The 26,036-nt window shown below is 43.1% G+C and overlaps 1 protein-coding gene across 3 annotated transcripts in view; it reads left to right on the forward strand.

Moving 5' to 3' along the window:
* The first annotated feature begins 572 nt into the window (after positions 1-572).
* Positions 573-26,036, forward strand: part of FGD5 (FYVE, RhoGEF and PH domain containing 5) — a 112,133-nt gene continuing 86,669 nt past the window's right edge. For 2 of the 3 annotated variants that reach the window (XM_069811705.1, XM_069811706.1), the window contains exons 1-2: positions 1,342-1,612; positions 11,362-14,308. In XM_069811705.1, the coding sequence (XP_069667806.1) occupies positions 1,600-1,612; positions 11,362-14,308 (2,960 nt within the window). In that variant the 5' untranslated portion in view covers positions 1,342-1,599. Of the gene's footprint in view, positions 712-1,341; positions 1,613-11,361; positions 14,309-26,036 lie in introns of those variants that run through there. The other variant, XM_069811707.1, reaches the window with a different exon arrangement.

Consider the following 26,036-nt stretch of genomic DNA (forward strand, 5'->3'; position numbering starts at 1 on the left):
CCCATCAGTCACAGTGTGACAGCATCGAAAGGTCAGGAAAAAGAGCTTTGACTATACTACAGAGCATCTGCCAGCAGGATGATGTTAGTTATTAGGTATTTTGCAAAAGCAGAACTAACAGCATCTAAAATGAAGTTGCTCTGGATGGTGTTAGCAATAGTCCAGATTTCTGTGGGATTCAAAATGTCAAAGCAGGACGTGACTGCTTCACATACATCCTGGCCTGGACACTGGGCAGGTACAATGTGCTGCTTCTTCCCCTCCCCAGCTTGCTGGCATTCAGGGCTCTGGGATGGCTGCGAGCAGCCGTCCTGGCCTGGGGAGGAATGGCCCCTCCCTGACTAGGGAAGCGACCCTTGGGGTCAGCTCAGCCCTCCTGGGGTTTCTTTGCCAGGGGAGGAAATTTGCAAAGTTGTGGTGGGCAATACCAGCTCCACCGGGAAAGGTAGCAGGGCTATATTATGCCTCCATTGAGAGGAAGAGGGCGATCCAACCCTTGTCTGGGGGTTAGTGCTGCTGCCAGCCCGAAAACGGGGAGAAGGGCCCAGCCACCGGATGCCTGCGTTAACTTCTTTGAGCCAGGAGCTAGTTTATGGGAGAGGGGAAAAGACAGCAGTCTGGACCTGTCTGAAACTGCTCTGAGCAAGCGTGTTTTGTACGCGAGAGACCGTCCGTGACTTCCCTGCACTCAGACACCGCTTCCAGCAGCAGGTGCTGTCGGCTACGCAGGGATGCTCCGGGCCGGGGGAAAGCGCCCGAGGCGAGGCGAGGCGAGGCGGGGCGGGGCTGGGGGGGGGTTCCCCGATCCTCGATCCCTGTGGGTTCCTAGGCTCGGGCGGTCGTGCCTCACGGGGGAATGGAGCGGGGGTGGGGGGAGGAGGAGGTGGGGATGCATGGATTGAGGAGGATGGATGGAGGGGGGGAAAGGCTGGAGAGGAGGGAAAGATGGACGGGGGGAAAAGGATGGAAGGGGAGAGGATGGATGGAGGGAATGGAAGGAGGGAGGGGGAATGGAAGAGATAGGGAGGGAGGGAGGCAGGGAGGGAGGGGAGAAGGCGGGAGGGGGAATGGAGGGAGGGGGACGAAGGAGGGTGCAAAGAGGGGCCAAGGGCGGCGGACAAGGAGCGGGGCACGCCACAGGGGGACGAAGGACAGGGAGACCCGCCGCGCCTTTAAATGTTCGCGCCCTTGGGCATCCGTGCCGCGTCCCTCGCCCCCCCCGCCCCAGACAGCGGGCGCGCTCGGCGGCGGGGGATGCCTGCGCGGAGCCGGCGCGCCCTGCCCAGCCCGGCCCCGCCCGGCCCAGCCCCGCGCGCCGCCGGCCGTGCGGGGCCCCGGCGCCGGCCGCCGCCACCGCCCCCCGACGGGCCGCGCGCGGGGCAGGGCGGAGGCGCGCCGAGCGCTGACCGCCCCCGAGCCGGCACCGCCGCCTACCCAGCCCGCCGCTCCGGGTCCAGCTGCCCCGCCTGCGCTCCCATGCCCCCGGAGGGGCTGTAGGGCCGGGCGCGTCCGCGCGGGGCGAAGGCGGCGGCGGCGGCGGCCCCCCGGGACCATGCTCTGAGCGCCCGGGGCAGCCAGCAAGCAAAGTTGCGGTGGAAGATGAGCAACGCCGGTAAGTGCGCGGGGCCGCCGGGATGGCTCTCCGCCTCCGGACGTCTTTTCCCTGGGGCCAGCAAGCGCCGGGCGGGCTTCCTTCCTCCGGTACCGGCACCCTCCTTCCCTCGGGCCGGCACACCCCGCCTCCGGGGCCGATACCACTGGGACGGCACCCACACACACCCCCCCCGAACCCTCCGTCCGCGCACTGCTCCTCCGGGGCTTGCACCCCCGCCGCCCCGGCATCCCTCCTGCGGGGCCGGCAGCTCCTGGGCCGTGCCACCGGGGCTGGCGCTCTCCTCCAGGCACCCTCCGTCCAGGGCTGGCCCGGCGCTTCTCCCCGCCCCGGCAGGTGCTCACTGGCTCCCCGCGGGGCACCGCGCACCCCGGGGCTGTCCATGCCCCGTCGCTCGCCCCGCCGGGATGGGGACAAGCAGCAAGCCCGGGCGAGGCGGGGCGTTCCGGGGACAACCGCACTGGGAGATCGGGAGTGCTGCGCCTCCGGAGGGACGCGGCTCTGTACCTGCTCTGCCCTCGGACACGCTCAACGCTTCGCAAAGCCCCCGGGAATTTTGCTGTGACTTTCTTTCCGAAAGTGTGGTTTGGGGGGAGGTAATGGTTTTTGCTGAATTTTCTCTCCAAGGCAAGCCCAAAGCCTTCTTCCTTCCTACTGTTAACTTCCCAGAATTTTTCCTTGATGTCAACTGGGAAGGTCAAAGAGACACGATGAGAAGGGAATAGATATTAAAGACAAGACGTTCAACAGTTAAACAGTAAAAGAAGTCACTGGAAAATTGGGGCAAACTTTAAATTCTCTACCAACACTTTCTGATTTTCAGGGGTGACGCATGTGTGTAAAAAAACATAATAATCCAGGAAATAATTATTACTAACTCTGGAGTTACTTAGAAAAATCTAATGCTGCATCTAGAATTAAAGATGAACAGTCTCTTTGTGTTAGCCCTAAAATTTTCCACTGTGTTTCCTTGTTCCAGAAGGTGAATGTTGCTGGGCACCTGACTTGCATGGGTACATCCTGAAGCCCAGAGATTTCACCGCTAGATACCTTGCCCTACAACTATCATGTGTTGGAAAACTGTGAATCATTGTTTGCCAAAACACAGGAACATAGGATTGGAAAGGATCTTTTAGGTCAAACCCAGCCCTCTGCTGTTGTATCAGCATGTCATACCACTCCTCTGAGTTTAAAGCAAGAGGTTCTCTTTCCCCTCAGAGTGGGGAGTAAGACACTCTCCTACCCAAAAAGTGGTGACACTTCCATTCTATTTTCTGATCCTGCCTGGACCGGACTCTGTCCCTCCCAGGAGACAAACTCATTTGAAAGTTAAGTGAGCCAGCCAAAAATTGCTTTAGCCATGATGCTCCAACCTCTCTTTCTTCATCTCTCCACTATTTAAAACAGACCGGCTCTAATCTGTTCCTGTTGTCAGTGGAAGTGCAGTGTAAGGAATATCAGATGTATCCATTCATATAGACTCACATTTTATTAGCAGTTTTCTTTTTCAGGAATGTAGGGCTGAATGGGACTACCTTCATTACCAAAAGCAGTACCTGTTGTTACAGAACTCACGGTCATATTACTCCTTTTATTAATTAATCAAATTATATCTTAAACAAAAACTTTTTAGGTAGCTCTCCTGCTATTCCTCTCACAAAACTGAGAACCTTTTACGATTGCTAGTTCTTCTAGTTTCTCAACCAGATTCATCGCCATTTATTCTTGTGATTACATTGTCCTTTTGCTTAAAAATAGTTCTTTTCCTCCTCTGGTGTTTACCTCCAGGTTGTATTTATAGAGTGCTCATATCCCTTCTCAGCCTTTGTTTTGTACATTCACACAATGCAAGGAATGTCTCTCCCACCAGTGCAAAGCAGAACTTCCTACTGAATCTGAAGGAGAGGGGTATTTATTAGCTGGCACAAGTCAGGGAACAGCATTAGCAATCTTTGTATTACAGCAAGTAATACATAGCACCAGTCAGCCCAGTTGTATGTGCAGGGATATATGGCAGCCTTGATCCCACAGAAGTTAAAATAATGACAGACAGAAAACAGGAAGGGAGATACGGATTATCCTCAGAGATGTAGAACTGATATGAAAAGAAAGATGAAGCAATCCACCCAAGGTCACAGGAAATCGGTGGTAAGAGACAAGAGGCAGTCCCCCATCTCCCAGCCTCATACATGGGACCTTCCAGCCTCTAAGCACTGATTTGTTTGCCAGGTGCTGAAATGATGCTGCCCATAGGAAGAATGTACAGATGTTAGACTCCAGATTGTTCAGAGGTGTAAGCAGACTATATATTCTTTCAGCTGCTACTGAAAGTGATATAGGAAAAGCTGCCATATGTACCTGTCAGAGAATTTTAACTGACATCTTCTTTGGCTTCTAGGAAGCAATATATGAAACAACAGGTGAATATAAGCTGTCTGCTGCAGTGTGAACTTCCTGTTGTGAAATCACAGCCAAATTGGAAACATCACAAACACTTACAGTTACATAAAAAGAAATGTATGCCAGTAGTTTAAAACCAAGATTATTTAATTGTCATGTACATGTGGTTTTTCATAGTCAGGCCCCCCAGCCCTACCAGATTTGTATGTACAGTCTGCTAGAGACAGTGAAAATGCTGGAGAATTTTCAGGATCAAGATATTTTGGGTGTTGAAATTCATCCTTTTCTGATTATATTGTCTTTAGATTTTTCCCCTTCCCCAGCAGTGTTTCTCTGTGGGATGTTATGCTGTTGTATTATATTTACAGATGGCTGCAATAAAGTTATACAGTAAGAGAAATTTGTAAGCTATTGATCTGATATCCCAGAGTCACATGCATTGATCTAATCATAGAGGATGGATTCCAGTAACTGTACAGAACAGCATTTTATTTCTGCAGAGTGGGATGTGCTCTGACAGCCCAGTTGTTAATATTTCAATTAAGATTTGTAAGAAGACAAAATTCCCATGGGATAGTTACTAGTGACTATAGGTCTGTCTTCACACTGGTGGAGGCTTCTTGCTATATACAGAGTGCTTTTGATGACACATTTGAAGAACATATACTGATAAGAGAGGATAGATGTTTTTCAAAAGTATCAGACTTATGCAGAAGCTGAAATGCCATTTTCATAAATGTCTGAGGCATTTAGGAGCCAGTGACCTGCTGGCTTTGAACAGGACCTCAGCTCTCAAGTGCCTAAAACCCCAATTCTCAGAAGACACTTAAGTATCTAATTTCTGTTCAAGTCAAAGTGGGAGCTGATACCTAATCTGAACTGAGGTCCCATTTGAAGGGAAGACTTGCACTCCTACATCATTAGAAAATCCTAGTCTAATTACCTTTTCCATTTCAAGTGACCCCCATGCAACTGTTTTCATTTCTTATGTAACTTTTGTCATTTCAGACTTTTCTATGACAGTGTGAAGTGATGCATTTACATGCTGCAAAACAAAGGGAACTACTATCACAGCAAATATTGCAAAATTAATGACATCTCAGTTATTTACAGTACATCCTGAGGTCCTACCAGTGACAGCACTGGTGTTTTATGAGTTGAACCCCTCAAAGACATTATACTTTCTTTGTAAATTATGCTACCTCATCTGTTTAATCTCCAACATATTGAAGCATGTTATACAGCTTATGCTTGGTACTTAATTCAGAATGACATTAAAATGGCTTATCTACATAAGCAGCTTAAACACACCCTCACACTGTCTGACTTGGACAGCTGGCAGAATTGTAATTACAGGTTGGAACCTACAGCTTCCTGTACTGAAAATGTAATAAATGAGTTTTAGGAGACTCTCTGCTTGGCTTGCCTTACATTCCTGGCAGCATTACTATAGTGGTTGGTGCCCATGTTCTGGCCAGGTCCAAAACCAGCTCTTCATCTGCAAAGAAGAGCTGTCCTTTTCACTTACAGTGAAGCTCCATGTGTTATTTTGATAGGAAGCTCTGTCTACCATTCTCTCAGAACAATTTCTTCTCTAAGAAGTAAGCACCATGGTCAAAATATAAACCCATGTATTAGACAAGCTGCAATAGACACAGGTACAGAATTTCCTCTCTGTCCTGCTTTGTAAGAACTTGGTGTCATTTTGGTAGCTGAGGTGTGGAAACTTCTACCTATGACTGTACAGTGCAGTCACACTGTTTCCATGAGTTTCTGGGTTTGTGCAGCACTTGACACACATGGCTTTTGTCAATGGTATGAGCTCTTAGACAGCATTGTCATGCTGTGATGTGAGAGGGAGCATGAGCATGATGGCTGCTAGTATAGGATAGGTTCTTTGTTGTTTCATGTCGATGCCTAGTTCATAACATAGAAATGCTACCATGAAATAACTTCTATCCTTCCTGGTCCAAATAATTTTTATGTCTATAATAAGTGTTTTGACAAGTGACATGTAAATGAATTCCTACATTTACTGCTATTCTTAAGGTTGCTTACTCTCATTTCCTCAATAGTGGGACTTTGCTTGCCTCGAATGGGGAATTTGATCCCAGTCTTTGGAAGAAGTTACAGATTTTCTTGATAAAGGCAACTGTATAGATGCAAAGAGATACATTGATGTTTGTGTAGTATTTTAGTAGCGCATTCTGATTTAAGAGAAAAGCATTTAGATAACAGAATTAAAGTCTGGGTTAATTAGACAGAGGACTTGCTAACTGGCAGCGAATCTCTGCAGTAGTTATATCTGTAACATTATCAAATGGTGGTATGCACAGTGCTGGGACCAGGATTATGTTGATAGTGTCCAACGTTTTCCTTGGTAGGAAAGCAAATAGAAAAGTATCAGATGACAAAGTTCACTTTATAATGTAAAGATTGGTGAAAGGGTAATTAACAAAGTAGGCAGGGCAGTTATATGTGGATCATTAAATTGTCCTACTGCAATAATGAGTTCATTTGTTCAGTTTACCAAAAAGAAGAATGTACCAGGACATAGCTGTAGGAAAGTATATGTCTTCCCTAGAGAAATACTGAATAATAAAAGGGTCTTTAATCCAGTGGAAGAAACAATAACAAATGCTGGAGATAGAAGCCAGGCAGCAATAACTGGAAATAAGGGCTTTATTTTAAAAGTGAGCAATTCATTACAGGAATAAGATAAGGATGATACTAAAGTATATAGTCCACCTTTTGCTGACTTCAGACCAAAGCCTTATAGAAGACAAGTTTTAACTTTATTCTGATATAGCTGAGTGAAATTATACAGCTCCTGATCAGAGCTGAACGAGACTTTCTGATGCCCTTGTCTGGACATTCTCTCTCTACCTCCTGTTTTTTCCATTGTGAATTTCAATCCCGTCTTCCTGGGCAGAAGCAGTGCCAGACAGAATTTGTACTCATTGGTTTCCACTGGGATTCTAGGTTTGGTGCAGTCTCATCCTACTGTTGCAATGTGGTCCCTCCACCTGGGTTGTCACTTCCATCCAAAAGCTTTGCAGGTCCCTGAACTATGCAGTGCATTTCTGTCCTCCGTCCTTAATGTCTCTCCCATTTTAGCATAGAGTTAATGCCAAAGGCATGAAGAAAACACAGGTCCACAAAAGTTTGTCAGAAAAAGATACTTTCAGCATCTTAAGAGATGCCTGAACTGGATTATGGCACCAGTCAAGGCTGGAACTAGTATCTGCACTGTGGAGCTAAGTCATTTCTTGGGCAACCATCAAAGACCATGGGCCTGGGACATGTCTACAAATATCCCCACAAATGTGAAACCTCCATGTTTAATTAGGTCTTCACCCCAAAACCAGCTGCTTGATGGGGGTAGTGGTATTGGTAGACATGGTCCCTTGTAAGCCTTAATTAAATTCTAGGCTAATTCCTAAATCGGGAGAACTTTTTAAAGTGGGTAGTTGCAGTGTTTCAGGCAATACCTCACTACAAAATGTTTATTGTTTCTTAAGAAACACTTGAACAGTGGAGGCCATATGGGTTGATTGCCATTCCAGGAGAGCTGCTAGGCTACTGTTCACTGCTTAGAAACTTGGAGGGGAGGAGGGTAATGTAATTTCATATGGGCCATGGCAGGAATGAAACCATGCTGAAGTGCAGGTTTGCCTGAAGGAAGGTGGGTAAGGAGAGGAAGCGGTCCTTGTCAGTACAAGGAAGCATTGAACAATAAGGGGAGGAGCAGGCTAAAGAAATTCCTATTCCCCAAGAGTTTCCTTTTAAGCACAAGGTGGGTGTGTCTCCCTCCAACATAAAACACATCCTAAAATAAACATGCACAATTATTTGTGAACATACACATTCCTTATGGTGCAATGTTGTTTTGTGTCCATTTAGAAGTTACAGCCAGAAATTTTCAAGTGGCCCAGACAGCAAAGGAAGCAGAAATTGAAGCAGAATGAAATTGTTGTGATAAAAGGCAAACAGCAGTGCTTTCTTGTCAGCAATTGTTTGGGTTATTTTTTAAACAAACACTTGTACTCCTCCCACTACCTCCAAAAAAAGGAAAATAATTGTTTAAAGAGCCTTGTGAAAGGCAAGATCAACACACAGAACAGTTAGAAAAAAACTATGGAGGGAATCAGTTGTGACCAGTAGCTGGCACAAGTGGGTAAGAGTAGGATATCACATTGCCTATTATTACCATACTATGAACAGGGTCCATTACCGTAAGTTCTCTTCCACTAGCAATGTTACTGAAGGTAGCAGAAGGAAAAACTCAAGATTACTTGATTCCTTTTGCTGTAGAAAATTATCACTGGAGAGAAAGTGGGTAACTGTGTTTAAGCCTTTTTTTTTTTAACTTGATGTATGCATGGTTATTTTACATAAAGGAAATGAGTTCATTACATTATTTTATTTCAGATTTGTTTATGAGACAGAGTTTGGGAGATCCTGGCATTCTCTACAGTCCAGTCTTTTTCTCATTACTCAGTGTTTCAGTACAGACACCATGTCTGACAAGGACAAGGATGAGAGTGCAGAGACTGTGCTCAAGCCTTGTCACATCCCAGGAACGGAGTAGATATATTTGTGTCCTACTCTTGGATAGACATTCCTAGGAAAAGCCAGACACTGCAGGAAGTGGCATAGTACCTCCAAAGTGATGTTTCTTCCTTGGAGTTAGCCCTAAAAATGCCTCATTATGGTGGTAGGTGGTCCATTACTGATTTCTGTTGGGAAAGGTGTGAGGACTCAGTTTTAGCTAATAAGAATTTCATGCATTTTGCTACCAGAAATTTAGTTTGGAGTGTTCAGTCATTGCAACAACTGATTTAAAAATGCAAAAGGTAGATCCCCCTGGTGAGCCAGGCTTATGAGATACTCAACCCACTTCTATTCCCTCCCTGTTTTTAACTGCCAACTGTTGTCAGCACACTGCAGCCTTCAACTGCTGCAGACTTGCTGCTGGCTGCCAACAGAAGTGATGGTACTTCAGCAACGGTGAAGTAAGTGTTTGGCACACAACGTTTCCAAAATAATCTGTAGGGAAAGATTAGCTACCCATTCTGTGATTTCAGTAATTAGACAGATGCCCTGCAGCTCAAAGCAGCAGTGGGTACTGTGAAACAAGAGTACACACTACAGTACTGGAGAGTGGTGAATATGCAGTTCTCTCTCCCTCCTTTTCCACAAGTTGTTTTAAGCCTCCCACACATGAAGCTGGATCGGATAAAACCCCAGATACAGAATAATTCTTAATCAGCATATGCAATAAGGTGCCTGATTAGAAAAGACTTTTCATTCCTTCTGGGCTCAGCTGAGACCACTGACTCAGTTTTGAACTTAGATGAAATCTCTTTGGAAGTCTCATAATTCTAGAAAGACTGTTTTCTGCCTACATCAGAATGCCAAATTGTCAGCATCTTTCTAAGTATTGGGAGAAATTTCAGTAAGGTTAAGAAGATCCGGAGAAACAATCTCTTACATCTCCCAGAGTCTAGCCAAATATGCCAGTATTTGTTCAATACAAATTACTCCAGTTGGACTAAGATAACAATAAGAAAAGTGCCATGACACCAAATATCAGAACAATCAGAGAATAATTTTTAAGCAGTTTGCATTCAGGATTACTTTTTTCTCAGTATGGTGCACAGCTGAATTTTAATTGTCTTCACTTCCACATGTCAAAAGTCTGCATTCCAAAATACTCAAAATATAACAGCACAGTAGCTACACTTCCTGAAACTTATACCATGATTTAGGATAGAATTTCGCATAGGACTCATGTCCCAAATGGTGTCTCTTGAGATGCTGTTGCCTTATTTCCTGTGTGTAGGGCATGAAGATTTTGCATAAAAAATTGTTACTGTCTCTCTCATGGTGAAATAGTTTGTCCTGTGCTTTTTCTTACAATGGAGAGCTCCCCTTTTTCCACTAAAATGTGTTAATCAAAATTATAAAAAGTATTAGAGATTTCTGATTGATTAACCATGTAATTACCTACTGATGGCTAGGAAACATTAGTAAGAGCAAACCCCTTCTCTTTACTTATTACCATCTGTATCCATTTGGTGTGCTGGCTTCTTCACACCACATATTTCATCTTATCTGAAATCTCATGAGGGAGGATCCCTATTGTTGCCTATTTATGCAGCCTTTCAGCATTTCATTTAGTTATTTAAAGAATATTAATTTCAGGACCAAGACAGCTGGAAATGGCTGTGGCATGTAAACTATACTGTGAGTAAAATGGCCATATATGACTTAATTCATATAGCTTCAATCTAGCTTATTGTCAATCTGCTTGAATTCCCCTACATGTGTGTCAGCACTTCCACTGGAAATAGTTTAGAGACCCTGACTGGCCTTATTTTGCAAGATAATTCACTTTTTAAAAGTATATTTTGATATTCAGAGAAGATTGTACCTGCAAGGGGTCCTGTCATTTACAGGAGGATGGAGAATCTTTTGACTAAAGAAAGGACTGAAGAAGCTGTACACTGAAAACTGAACTTAAGCTTAAACCAGTAACTCTCTTCATGTTTTGGGTTGAAGTATTTCATTCAGTGCATTATAGCTCAGCTGCATAATTAATGTAAAGTATTAGCCAAGCTTTTAGCAAACCATCTTATCCCTCATGATTATATTGTTTGACAAACAAAATGTAACTTCGTTATTTTGTTATCACGGTAATGGCAGATGGGAACACTGTGTGTCTGGGCACCAAGTGTTCACTTCAGTTTGGCTGGGTTGAGTTAAACCTTGATCTGTTGGTAGAACTAATTTTGTTCAGTGTTAACGTTCTGCAAACTACATATTGAAATTAAAATCATTGCTACAAAGTGTTTGTACTGTGTTATAAGAACAGCTACTATGGCTGAAAGGCATTTCTTTCATTGCTGTGAAACACTTCAGCATCGATGAATCGAAGTGTTCATACTTAATCTTAGGGCAAACAGATTTCTGGGGCAGAACCAAAAGGTCTCTAATGTCATTAGTACTTCTGAGTGTAGGAGGTGTTACCCATCTGTGGGTATCTGTGTATGATATATCCTTGGCTCTGCAGCTGTTCATCTTTCCCCAGGTGTGCTAGGGCTGCATCTAGTTCAATTCAGTTTTGACCTTAAACCGTGTTGCCTAGAATAGCTACAGTGCCACATAGAAGCACAGTGCATGTGCTTTGCTCCTTCGGTTCTCTTTTCAGAGCTGAGCCTTTTATTGGCCGGACTCCTTCTGCATTAGAATTCACTGGTCTAAGACAAAGTCTACTGTAGGATATGTTCTGCTGGCTTTAATAAGAAACCAAGATGACTAACGTGGCTTTTCTCTCTCTTCTCCAGAAATCACAAAACCACCACTAGCACCGAAACCAAAGATTATTGGTCATCTTTCTCCAGTAGCTGTCTCCAAATTTTCTCCTTCACTGCCAAGGGCTGATATTCTTCATAGCCCGAACTCTATGTCTAGGGGTCCCAAACCACCTATTGCTCCCAAGCCAAAATTCTCAGCTGACACTGAGGGCAAATCCAGTGTTTATACCAACAATAACTTAAATAAATGCTCAAATGGGAAACTGGTATGTCTTGATGGAGAGCTGTATGAAGGAAACCAATGCAATGCTGATTGCCCAGAATCTGAGGCAGAGAATGAATACATTGTAGTTTCTGAAGCTCAGCTGACCAGCAAAGACTGTAATGACTTGGAACATGATCATGATCAGAACCTAGACTGCTCTATGGAAAATGAAGTCTCAGAAACTCTAGAAGAGGTAGAGAAGGAAGAGGATAACATTGCTAATGATGAGGATACCAGTAATCAAGAAGTCACTGAAGATGAGCATCATAACTCTTCAGATATTGCTGAACCAGTGGAAGCAGACTCTGAAGAGTCAACCAGAGACTGTGACCAGTCCGAAGCACTTTGTGAGGAGTCCTCAGATGCCCCTGATGGAGATAATGACGGTTCCAAGAATGTAGATGAAGATGAGGATGTTGTAGGTGATTGTAGTGAAACCAAAAACAAGGAGGAAACTTCTAACAACCTGGAACTGGTTAAGGACAATGGTGATTGTAAGACTGACGGTGATAACATTTTGAATAGACATGAGGAACTAATGGGTGATATCTGTAAAGATACCATTGTAATGCCACTACCCGCAGGTGAATCAATCCCAGGTTGTGAGAAGGCAGGGCAGGAGGAGGAGGAACTGCCTGAGATTTTAGAAAAGGGAGATGCATGTCTAGCACATGATGCTGACCACAATGCACATGCAGAGCTTGATTTGAACATGGAAGGGGAGTTAGAAAATGATGACTGTGCAAGCCCTGACATGCTGCCTGATGAGGCCAGTGAAGAAACAGCACCTGGCTTAGAACCATGTGAAGATGAACCCAATGCTGAAAAAGGTTTAGGAGAGTCCATCCATCAAGCAGCAGCTGAAGAGGAGGAAGCAGACTCAGATGAGCACAATAATACAGACACAGGAAATGCCAGTGATGACTGCCAGATCACTGAGAGGCAAGGTGAGGAGAAGACATCAGAGGTAGCCTGTGAAGCAAGGAAAGACACTGGGAAAGGAGAAGAAGAAACTGTGAATGCAGAGAATATGGATGATGGCTGTCAAATTGCTCCTTGTGAGAATGAATGTGGTGAGGAAATACCCATGGAACATTCAAATGAGAATCTTCAAACAGAAGGGACCTCTCTGAATGAAGACAGTGTGATCTCTGATAGTCTACCTAGTAGTCCAGGGATGGAGACAGAACTGGAAGATGAGACTGTTGAAGACCATCGTGAAAGTGTTGTGGAAACCTCTAAGTCAGTTGAGCTGCAACTTGAAGACAATGAGGTGGAAGCAAACAGCCTCAGCAAGAGTGTCCCAAGTCCACCTCAACAGGTCCCACTTGAGGAAGAGTTAGAAGTCTGTAAGCATGGCAAATTGAATGTAGAATGTGGTACCAAACATGTCTTGCATGAAAATCTAGCAGTCCCTGAAGTGGTCATTGTGCCTGAAGAATCAGAGGAAAGAGAAACTAGCAGTGATTCCCTAGATGACCCTTATGTGCTTCCCGCAGAAAATGAAATTGCTCATGATGGGCAGACTGATTTAGGAGCTGATCACAGTAAAAGGGATGAATTAGGCATGGATGGTGAAAACAACTTGCTGCCCATTGATCGTAAAAGCATTGTCACTAGAACACGGTCGCTCTCTGGGAAAATGCCAGGCTATGTCCCAGAAACAGTTCCAGAAGAAACTGGACCTGAAACTGATTTACTGTGTTGCCGCAATGGCTCTGGGACCAAAGATTTAAGCAACAGTTTATTTTCAATGGAAGGAAAACCAATGGAAGCCAACAGGGCATTACCAACCAAGTCAAGACGTTTCATTTTATATCCTCGATCTTATTCTGTTGAAGGGAGAGAGATGCCTGTCTCTGTTTACAGAGAAAGTGATGGCTGTGTACTGGATGATGGTAGAATAAAAAGGACAGAAGACAACTTATCTTTGCCTTGTGTCAATGGTTCCTCAGGTAGTTTTTCCCAGAGAAATCATCTTTCGTCATGTGGCATATCTACTCCATCCTCAGTTGTTGATATACCACCTCCTTTTGAACTTGCCTACATCACCAAAAAGCCAATCACTAAAAGTTCCCCTTCACTTTTGATAGAGAATGACTCACCTGATAAGTATTCCAAGAAAAAGAAATCTTCTTTTAAGAGGTTCCTCACTCTAAAATTCAAGAAGAAAACTGAAAGTAAAGTCCATGTAGATGTTAATGTTTCCTCTTCAAGGTCCTCATCAGAGTCCAGCTATCATGGGCCTCCGAGGCTGATGGAGCTGGACAGGCGGAGCCTAAGTAGCTCACCTCAGCTAAAATCGCATGTGGGGAAGCTTCGTGCATCTGAGTCTCCTTCAGCTATTCTTTTCTATAAGGATGGTAAAAGAAAAGGAACGCCCAAGTCATTCAGCAGGAGTGTGTCAAGGGTGGAGTCCTTCGAGGACCGGTCCAGACCTCCTTTCATGCCACTTCCATTAACGAAACCTAGGTCCATTTCTTTTCCCAATGCTGACACATCTGACTATGAGAACATTCCTGCTATGAGCTCTGACTATGAAAACATACAAATTCCTCCTCGAAGATCCACCAGAGCAGGAACTTTTACTGAGTTTTTTGAAGATCCCAGCAGGGCATTATCTGCTGCTAATGAGAATGACGGCTATGTGGATATGAGCAGCTTCACTGGCTTTGAGAACAAGCAGCAAACCACAGACCAGGAAACAGAAAGGTACTGTAATAAATTATTATGTAAGACCTGCTAGCCTTGGCCAAACAGGCGAGGCCTCCCCTGCTAGGTATCGTAGGCATATCCTCCATGTTGCTTGGCTTATACCCCCTCTCAGGAAATGCTTACAAGAAAGATTAGAAGAATACGATAAGCCTTTATCAGTGAAAAAAAAAGACACCAAATTAACTCTTTACCTTGTAAAAGTATACTAGCAAGTCCAGTGGATCTAGATCCTATGGTTTACAGATAAAACCAAAGAACATTTTAAAATATTTGGTTTATCCAATGTATCTAATTTTTTTGGCTTGGGGGGGCGGGGAGAGCTTGCTTTGTTCTTCAGTAAGAAAGGTTTCTGACTTTTTGACTGAATGAAAAGAGAGCCTATTTGCTGGACGGGGTCCTGCTTCCTTTTTTCATTCCTGTCAATTTCTCAAAGCAACAATATATATATAATTTATCTTGCAAAGTACATAAGTTAAGTATAGACAGAAAATCCCAAATCATGAACTAATCAGACTAGACAATTAATTTTAAAAGTTATTTTAAAGCCTATCATTATGGCCCTTTGACAGAGCAACTGATTTATAAATTAATTGAATAGCTTTGTCTGAAATCGTATGCATCGCTATCATTAATAACAATCTTTCATCCCATTCAATTAGATTATTTGCAAACAAGAAATGTCCTTTTCATAGTTACATAGGAGCAATGCACTTAAAACCTTTGAATTTGAATTTGTTGTCAGATTATAGCATACAATCAGTGGAGTGTAGAGACGTAAATAAAAGAGTGTTTTCCATTAAGTTCATGTTAAACAGGTAATAAGAAAACAAGGTGGAAAGCAAATGAATGAAAAGGGGTATCTTTAATGCAGTTGCACTTTGTTAGAGCTGTGTAAAAAAGATAAACATCTTAAAAGCAAGGTTTTCATGTCCATTTTCATCCATCATTGTCCTTCTAAAGATTTAATACTCCTGTTTCTTTGCAACATTTTTTTTTCTGGTCCTTTCCCCTGTCATTCTGAATGGAACAAAGTGTGGGCATTTCACACATACCTCTCTCAATATTTCAGACTTGGGAAGTAAAAGGACTTTTCTTTAACACCTCTGAATGAGTCTTGCAAACCATTTCTAAGACAAGAATGATGTACAGTGCTTTGTCTTTCTGAGAGAGGCGAGAATTGGTGGGTGTGAGGGAGGCAAGTATGACATGGGCAAAGCAACTGCATCAGTGCTTAAGCTGTGGATCCAAACATGCCTGAAGCTGAGGGGTCTGGGACACAGGCCTGTGCTTTAGCTCTTTGGAGATGTTGGCTGCCTACAGTGTTGGGAGCCTCAGTGGTGCTGACACTGGCACATGGTGGAGTACAGTGCAGCTTCACAATGCACACAGCCACAGCCCCAGAGTAGTGCTCAGCAGAAGCTGTTTTAGCAGGGCCTGACGGCCCATTAGTCACACTGCTTTCAACGGTTTGCATTGCGCCCAGCACACTGACGTTTGCTCTTGGAAAAGCTGGCCAGTTCTTTGTGTCCATGAAACGCCGCCCATTTTAGGTAGTTCTTGAAGAACCAAGTTAAAAATATTAAAACTACGTCAATTGCTGTGACTTGGGCCCATTTATGAACTTCCTGTGGAAGCCTGTTGTTTCAAAGGGAGAGCCAATCCAAACTGGTTCAGGAAGTCTCAAGGTCAAGGCGTGAACATAATTTTTCAGTCTGCTGCTTGTTGTGCATGCATTTTTTGCTGTTGGGGGAAAAATGAAGGCTAGGCTCCTGAACAACCCCTTTATCAAGATAACTGAGGTGGAGGGGAAGAGCACCAGGCAGACAGCAATATACATACATTGCTGCTGAGGTAGCTATTATTTGCTGTATTTGTCAGGATGTTTTGGACAAAGACATGCCTGAAAAGCTTTGATGAAATGTAAATGGGTAATACACATCCAATGGCATAATATACTTGGAGAAACAGTGTATGGTCTAATCATAAAGCAAAGCAAATTGTACAAGTACATGTACATGAACCTATTTACACATGCGTACATGATGTATGGACATGGACGTTTTTTTTCCTGCTAAAGCAGTTCTGCCTAAAATATCTCTCAATGGATTTAAGCTTTCTAATATGAATACCTATCAAACACAGCTCTACCACAACTACACAGGGATAAAAATTACTTTGAACTCCAGCCTGCTCATATCCTGAGGCTTATTTCAACCATTTGAGAGTACAAGTGTGTTGGATTAAACCCTTGCAATACGTGAGACTTGAGCCCATGAACTTCTCTTTGGTGCATTCACCTGCAGAGCACTGGAATTTAGCATCTGCTGATACCTTATGGAATTGCAACGTTTTTTATGAATGGCCACGTACAACTCTTTTATTACATTTCAGAGAACAGAATGTGAGAGTGCTATAAAAGATTATTATAATCTGGGAACCCCACTACTGTGTGTGATTGGGGAAAAGCAGGGCGGGAGGGGGGCTTACAGAAATTGACAGATGAGGAGATTCACTGTTTAATTTTCTTGCTTGAAAGGAAAGACCATGTGGAGTAGATTTAAACCAATAATTTCTAATTAGAAGCAATCAAGTTTATAGAAAAAGTCCAATAACGAAAATGTTCTAGAAATATATCTTTACTTAGAATTACCATTGCCAGAATAGAACTGGCAATATTGCTCCCTGAAGGGCAGTTATTGTGTATCCCCAAAGTTTAGCTATCTGGTATTAATAATTAAACTCTGATTCGGGTGTATGACAATATAGATCATCATTAACCTTCTGTACAGTGTAGAAATAATGGGACATAAGTGGAACTGGACAAAATTCCCCTGATCTTTCCCCAGTCCACATAGCCTGAATCAGACTCGATTTTCATTTGCTTTTGAAAAGTCCCTTTCTAGCCACCCCTCTTCTCTGAAGAGTTGCACTACAAAGTGCAAAGCAGCACAAACCGATTGTTCAGGCTGAAAGCAAGACAGCTGCGCCCCACCTCTGAGACAGTACACTGTAACCTATAGCATTGCCTTGACCCTCAACAGCTGTAAGTTAGAGCAATTTCACCAAAGTTACTGGCTAAACTTTCATCAGATGAAAGTCAGTTTCATTAAAGTATTCTGGCACACGTCTTAAAGAATAGCTTCACTAACCCAGCTTTACCTTCAGAGCATCAGCCATGCATATGGCAGTGTGATAAACCTCAAGGGGATGGGAAACAGATACCTCAAACACTCGTTTCGTAGTCTACCACAGTATCACTTCCAGTGCTTTTAGGGGAGACGGAGAGAGTCTTTTATCAGGGTTTAGATAAGGTCAGGAAGATGGCGTAGGTTGGGTGTTTTCAGAATTTCATTTCCCCTTTTTGGTTTCTACTTAGGAGTCCATAATTTGGATTTATCAGGTTTGTTAAGTCTCAATCCTTCTTTCTGCTAAGATGCTCAAAATCCAGAGAGGAAAGAAGATAGGGAGAAGACAGGACTAAAAGGAGTACACCTGCAATTCCACAGCTAATCCCACTGCAATGTTGAATATTCCTAAGAAATGAGCTAAATGCCCATGTTGCTGTTACCTGTATATTCCTATATCTTTCTACATAAAATGGTCATTGATACATACTAGATGAACTTCAGTCTGATTATTGTACTTAACCAACAGCAGGAGTCGCTCAGACTTTGACTCTCAAGTGAATTCTTGGGGGCCAGTGTGGGGATTCCAGTGCTCTGTGCAATTACACCAAGGTTCATGGTAATTCCTAGTAAGTCTCTAGAAGTGCAGTCTCATGCCTGTAAATTACTCCCAAGGCTCTGACTTTCCACTGCTTTTCAAGACATATGGCACCTATCTGATGCTTCTCAGCTTTAGTACGATCAAGAAAGCTGATCACCTCTTCAGCATCCTATTCCTTTGTAAATGTGTTTTATTCCCAAGGGATGTGCTTCTTCAAGAAGATGGAGAGAAAATTGTCTTCAGTAGAAAGTCAGGAAAAAGATGTGGTTTATGTGTGTCAAACAAGTGATAAGTTTCCTTTAATTTGGCCAGACTGAAGCAGGAACACACAGGTGCTTAGAGACTGATACAACAGTGCCAGCATCTGAAGTGCCAGCATTGGAAAGGATGCCTCATGGGTAAGCAGCTATGTTAAAAATTTTGTAAGCAATCCTCTGCACATAGGCATCATCAGTCTGGGCTTCTGCCAGGCCCACACCAAAATCACAAGGACTACGTCAGCACAGACCAATTCCAAAATGTATACCAAAATCATACTCTAGTTAGACAGCAATAGAACCACTGCCTATGGTTGATGGGCCATAGGGAATGCAAATCCCCCTCCCTTAAAAGGAGAAAAATGCAGTGGATAAGCAGTTACTTCCCCCTCCAGTGAGTATTTAGCTGTCCCCTTGCCTCACCACTGGATTTATTAACCTATGTTCTATCAAATTATGCCTCTCTGCTCCCTGTAGGTCATCAGTCACTGATTAGCTCCAAGACTGCAGCCAGGGACAGTCCGTATGACTGCCTATTCCCTACCCTTCTGTAACATATGCAAAAAAAAGCCTAACAAAAGCTGAGGATAATAAACACCTTAGAACATGAATGCTCTATCTAAAAATGGTCTGAGTAACATGCTACTCAGACCTTCATGGGCCCTTAAGCTTAAGGTGAAATTTAAACCATTAGAGTGAATTTCCTCCAACATAGCACAAGATGTCATGCTCCTGGCTATCTCTGCTCCTTCTAATGAGAAGTACATATGTTTTATAAGAATAAATCATGAACTCTTAGAGAGGCACAGTGTGGTATCTAAGCACCGCATATGAAGGATAAAGTGAAAATCTGTAAATGTAATGGAAGCTTCAGTATAAATAGTTCACACACCAAAATAGCAATGACCAAGAAAGGACAATCAGTGTTGTCATATTTAAAATAGTAAAAGAAATATACAGGAATATTATATATATTTTGCCATAATTGTGAATCAATGTCATTTTTATAACCTCAAGGAAATTCATAGTGCTTTAATTTACATAAAAGACCAGCCAGTTTCCAAATAAAAAGAAGGTTCTTAGAAAACCCAATACAGCAATACTGCTAGGTTTGTCAAAGTGGCAGCATGTCAGAGGTGCTCAGATACTGCAGTGAAGGACAAACAGGCCAGCAGGCAAAGAGATGCTTATTTGCGGAGAAACACTCATGAGGTTAATAAGTGTACCTGACATGATTTGAGAATAACTACTGAAAGAATCCATCAGCTCTTTATCAGAGGCTGAAGTGGAATTCAGCTCCACTCTTTATCTGCATCTTTAACGTGTTTAAAAATCAGACAAGCACTTGCTGAAGTGAGGCTCAGTAAGGGTGCCAATTAACCTGCAAGGCTGTTATTTAATGCTCAGAGTAGAGAGGCACAACTTGAAAGTTTGATGCATAAAAGGGCAGAAGCAAATGTTCAGGACTGTTCTTCCTATGAAGTCCAGCAGAGTGAGCTGAATTAAACCTGCATGCAGCTGCACCCATTAAAGCAGGGGGAAGCTGAAGATGCCACCTCTTCATTTTTTTTAAATTAGTTGAATCAATCAGATTTTCTTCATCAATTTATTCTCCCTACTCTCCTCCATTTTCTTTTTCTTTGAATTAGTGAAGACATTTGAAACAATTTAACTTCTAAAGTAGGTCAAATAATACCCGCACTACAGAGTTAATCCCCAAGCATGATACGACTGAAGCCTGTAGGAGTGTCCACCTTCAAATGATTGCCGTTGATCATAGCCTTTGTATACTTTCCTCATTGTCAAAAAGTTCTGGAGATAAGTATTTTGTAAGGTTGTGGCTCACATATTCAATCTGTCATTCAAGAAAATGTAGCTGTAACTGTGGTTCATAAAACAACTCTGTTCTCCCATTAGAAAAGAAACCAGAACTGTTTCTAAAAGGGTGGTTTTACTGCCAGTTCAAATTCACACAGTTAAACTCATTCCAAGAGTATGAGAGAGCTGGAAAGGTTTCTGTAAAGGGTATTAGAAGAGTTTAGGAACTCTCTTCACAATTGGTTAGAGATCCCTTTCATTCAAATATTAATCAGACAATCAAAAAAGACTTTAAAGGACTTTACAGAAGATGGCTGAGTTTAGAGTCCGGCCCTACAGATCTCTATTGCTTGTAAGCAGAAAGCACTTTTTTAATAATAAATGTCATTACCATTCTTTTCCTTTAAAGACTTTTACCCTTTAATAAGAGGGTAAGTAGGCAAAACCTTCCTCCCCTCTAGTGATCACTGGCCCCATGTGCTGTAGTCACAGATAGGTGTGTTTGTAAAAGTCTATGTAAGAAAATGGGTGAGAAAGAAAAAGTGCATAGAGTAAAAGGTGAGAAAGAAAAAGTGCATAGAGTAAAAGATGAGATAGTCTGCATGCTAGTGAATTAATTGTAGACGTCATGCCATCCAGTGTCTATGGCTGAACTATGTAGCACTCAAAAGTCCTTAAATACAAAACACAGTCTGCTTGGAAGGTTACTGTCATTAAAACATGAACATAGAGATGCTAATTCCCTGCTACGTTGAGTGCAGTTGTGAATAGCTGAGCTTGGCCCTTCAGACAGTCATTCTTCCATAGACAGTTCAAGTTTGGACGCTCAGTGGACCTGATGCTGGGGGTGCAGATTTTGCCTGTGGTTCTGTCAGGAACATTGTGTGCAGAGTTCTCTGGAGCATAGAATCAAGTTTTTTGACAGGTTTCAGTGAACGCATCTTGCCAAATGCAAAAACATCTTCCTGCTACTCTATCTCTTGGGGTTTATACTGCATTTGGAAGGAAGTCCCAATTTGTGACCTGATTTAAGTAATGCAAATGGCAAGAGGTAAAACAGTCAGATACAGTGATTTGACCAAAGGTCATTGACCAAGTAAGGACTTTTCAGTGTCTTCAACGAGAAAGCAGGTAGATGTGCCCTCTGCAGTTGACAATGCTGCTTTCCCAAGTAATTCTTGTTGCAAGTTGTGTTTTCCCTGCTATTCCCGGGACATTAACACTGCGGATCCCACCACACAACCAAAGTTTTGGGGAGATCACTGGGGAAAGGGAACAAAAAGCCTTTTCAAGACAGTTAATTGTAGCTGCACATCAGTTTTGCTGTTATCACTGAACTCCCAGCCCCAGGAAGGAGTGGTCCTTAAATTTGTGTATTTGCTGATCCCATATAGCAACTCTACTGCAGATCAAAAGTTCCGCAGGAGCACTCCCTCAGGGTGTGGCAGGTTATTGTCTGTGTAGGACTTGTTTCTCCCCTGATGCCTGATTCCTGCAGCAGTTCTACAGTGCAAAGGCTTTCTGTGAAACGAAAGGAGCAGGTAGAGTGGGTTCAAGCAGGAATCATCACTTTGGCAAAGCATGTAATTTCTGATCAGAAAAGGATTAGGGCTTAGTAAAGTCTGAGCAAGTAGCACAAGCCGGTGCGACAGTGGTTTAGCATTTGAAGTGTGCCGGTATGCAGCTGGCAGGAGAATCCTAACAGCAGTGTCACCATTTTGAACAGCTGAGAAATACAGCTGTGGTATTGCATCAGATGAGCACAGAGAATGCCCACTAGAAACTCCTGAAGCCTTTCACTCTTTGGATAAATGCAGCAGCAGCAATACATACAGCTAAAGCACCTGATTGCTTTTAATACAGATGCAACCTGCCCCTTCCATTGATAACTAATTCAGTTGAACTGTGGCCCTAAAGAAACCATAAGGCTATGGCTGTTTCTGCCTCAACAAAGAGCAAACAAGGGGGGAGAATTCTAAAGAGAGAAGCAAAAGAGCCTCATACACAAGGAGGACTTGTGAAAGGAGAAGAAGTACCAAATTTCCAGATGTTTCTGAAATTTTCTAGAAGATAGAGACAGAAGAAAGCCATATGATTTGTTAGCTGAAGAGCAGGTTTTGCACTGTAATATGCTTGCCCGTATGCTGCCCATATCAATACTATTCTCATCCCAAAGAGCCGCCCGGTTACCATCATTTCTTGTTCAGGGTAAAACTCAAGGAGAATTTTGTCAAGATAAAATCAGCTAAAGCTTTGTTTTTTCTGCTTGTCCCAGCTAGAGCTGCTCAGTACAGGCATGGCCGTCAGAGGATATCCAAAAAAGATACCCATTTTCAACACTGTTCAAACTGACTTTTGGCTTACTGCTGTATACAATAATAGCAATGCTGCTGACATTAGTTCATGCTATTTTATCCCGCATTTGGAGTAGAAGTGAGTTAACTCTAGACTAGACCTGGAGACAAACCTAGGCAAAGCAGGCTTTCAAGGCATCTGGACTTAGGAGGAAAATTAAGCCCTGAGCTACAGATTCAGCCTAGATTTCAGGTAGTTGTTTTGGGAAAGATGTTCCCATCCTTTCCTTTTTGCTTTCTCAGAGAAACAAACCCTAGCTGCTGTTCAGTTCCTTTTTCTTTGCCCCATAAATCACTGCTCTGTGCCTACACTAAGCTAGCATGCACCCGTAGCACTGATGAGAAGCTTTAAAAGAGAGAGAATTCCCTTCTTATAGGTCAAGTGCTTCCCAGGGCTAGTGGTAATGTTAATTATGGGGGTAGCACAGAAGTGGTCTACTAATGGGGCTCAGGTCCCTTAAAAACCTGTATGGGTCTATTGTATGGAATTCTGCTGACAGTTATTAAGCCAAGGAGAAACATGGTGATCGTAAGCATTGTGAGAGGTTTTTTAAAGAAACAAATTATTTTTAAAAACTTATACATACATAAATCTAAACATAGCTTTTCTTTATCTCAGTGTGGAATATGTACTGGTCTCTGGATCTTGTAGATGGGAGAAAATCCCATAAAAATGCTGTAAAAGAGGGAAGGAGGATCAGGGATTGAGCCTAGAAAGAAGGGAAAGAGACATTTTCACTTGTGATTTGGTGAACATAATGGAAAATAAAATCTCACAGTTTTCATCAGTTGTTGCACTTTGCAGCATAAAAATCAAAGAAAGTTTTGTACGTTCATTGCAGAGCAAGGGATCTCAGTATTATACCATGACTTCAGGCTGTGCACAGCCTATTGAAATTCTTGACAATAGCCACAGCCAGCTCTGACATGAGTCATGTCTTTACTTCTGTTTACTTTAGTATTGTCTGAATTGCCACAGGGCGTTAGAAGGTGATAGCGGTTAATGCAGGACTTCCAGCTGCTCAGAGAAGGGAGCAGTCTGCGGGAGATAACCCCTTGCTGTTCAGGTCTGGGCACAAGGCATGCTTCACCTTGTATTGTCAGGCATTAGAGGGATGCAGAATTGTCTTTCCAAGACAGAAAGAACAGAAAGACAGGTATTAAATGCTTTTTGATGGCAGAGCTTTTCAAACAAACACCTTTGAGAAGTGTCTCTGGACAGTATCGGTGATGTCATATTGATAGTGAAGGAGAGATTTTAATACATTATCCAGATTTAGGTATCAATCTTACAGTAACTCCATGACCACTCTCGTGTTTCCTCATATCTATGGAGCTGTTTGTCCTGGCTCATGCTGGGGATGCAGGTGTGGGGGGACAGTATAGGTAGTCAGGAAAGCAATATGCTCCCCCAACACAGCTTTGCATTGCACCTCACCATCCTGCACACACAGCAGATGCATCCCAGCATAGCCTCAGAGGGCTGCCTGCCACTGCTCAGCCGCAACATGCTGGTTTTAACTCTGGCTTTGTCTATGCGAAATCACAGTCCCATATACCTCCCAGGAAATGGTCCCAAGTTCTCAGTAGATGTTGGCTTTATTAGCAGCTGGACTCCATTCTGATGGCCACTTTTCTGATCAAATTACAGTGCAGAGAAGGAGGAACGTGTACACATGGCCATCTTCATGTCCTGAGGGTTTATAAGCCTGGGTAGACTTCTTGGTCTTCTCTGTTTCCATTGTATGAACCAGAAATACATTTCAGTGGAGTTACACAAGAGTAGAGCTTGCTGTGTATTGCACACTTGCCCTGGATGATGTTTATGTGGCGCAGAAGTGATACTGGTGTGATTTAAGCATTCCTAGCATCACACAGAAAAAAGCATGTACTGCAGACAGGCTGATGAGACTGCAGATTGGCAAGATGCAGCTCGTTTAAGTGGTCAGGTCTTTTACTGTCAATGAGTGTTCTATGCATGCCTTTCTCCTCTCCTACACCCACCCCAAAACCTTACTGAGAAGATTTATTGAATGAGAGATTGCACATTACAATTCTGCAGCCTTTCCAGAATCCACTGTTCAATGATATGGGGTGTATCTCTAGATTAGATTTGTAACAAAAAACAACAGAATGCTATTGCATTTTAAATGCAAATCTAATCTAGTAGTTTATGGTTTGTTCTGCCACCCAGAAAAGTTATTTATAATGTACAGCGCATTTTTAATTATTCTACAAGAATTCTTCTTTTACAGGACCCAAGGGGTGTTAATGTAAAAACTGCCTTAAAGATTTGCTGTTCAGTGGCATACAACAATTAATTTTATCTTAATCGACCAATTAGAGTTAATGGATGGAAGAACATACTCAGGAGGAACCATGTGTTTCGCCAAGACCCCTCTTAAAGAGCTTATAAAAGGACCCTTTCACTTGGCTGGGTTAATTAGATGCTATCCTTCCAAGGCCTAAAGCAAGCAGATTTAGACCTATCATCAGTGAACACCTTTTGGTGCTTTGTCTGACTCACGTTAGGCGAGCTTTATCAGTATCACTGGGATGTCCTCAGACTTCCTTTTCTCAGAGGAAATACAGCTAGGTACTGATGAACTGAGACAAGTGATAGTTACTTGGATTTGTGTTCAGCAGTCTCCATCCAGCCATTCTCAGCTGTCTCAAATTAGATACCTCTTCAGTCTGTTGGCATGTTGTCCTTATGTCTCGAACACATTTAGTAAATTTGGGCCCAAAACTTGGGTATTAACCCACTACATCTCCCTGATGGGCCCTCTATGCAGGTGGACCTATTCAAGAATAGCTAGTTTGGTGTGTCTGATGACAGTTTCTCAGTGAGGCTTGTTGACCCTCTTACATTTCAGGTATCAGACTGCATTCCTAGTTCTGAGAGTTGGCTAGAAGAGCTCAGAAAGGTCTCTTCCTTAGCACACATGCTGTCATGGTTTAACCCCAGCCAGCAACTAAGCACCACGCAGCTGCTCACTCACTCCCCACCCCACCCAGTGGGATGGGGGAGAAAATAGGGAAAAGAAGCAAAACCCGTGGGTTGAGATAAGAATGGTTTAACAGAACAGAAAAGTAGAAACTAAGAATGATAATGATAACACTAATAAAATGACAACAGCCATAATGAAAGGATTAGAATGTACAAATGATGCACAGTGCAATTGCTCACCACCCGCCAGCCAACACCCAGCTAGTCCCCGAGCGGTGATTCCCTCCCCCACTTCCCAGTTCCCATACTAGATGGGACGTCACATGGTATGGAATACCCCGTTGGCCACTTTGGGTCAGGTGCCCTGACTGTGTCCTGTGCCAACTTCTTGTGCCCCTCCAGCTTTCTCGCTGGCTGGGGATGAGAAGCTGAAAAATCCTTGATTTTAGTCTAAACACTACTTAGCAACAACTGAACACATCAGTGTTATCAACATTCTTCGCATACTGAACTCAAAACATAGCACTGTACCAGCTACTAGGAAGACAGTTAACTCTATCCCAGCTGAAACCAGGACACATGCCTTCAGAAGTAATGGACTGCATACAGTACAATACATC

Source organism: Haliaeetus albicilla, chromosome 24, assembly GCF_947461875.1.
Source record: "Haliaeetus albicilla chromosome 24, bHalAlb1.1, whole genome shotgun sequence".
NCBI classification, from domain to species: domain Eukaryota; kingdom Metazoa; phylum Chordata; class Aves; order Accipitriformes; family Accipitridae; genus Haliaeetus; species Haliaeetus albicilla.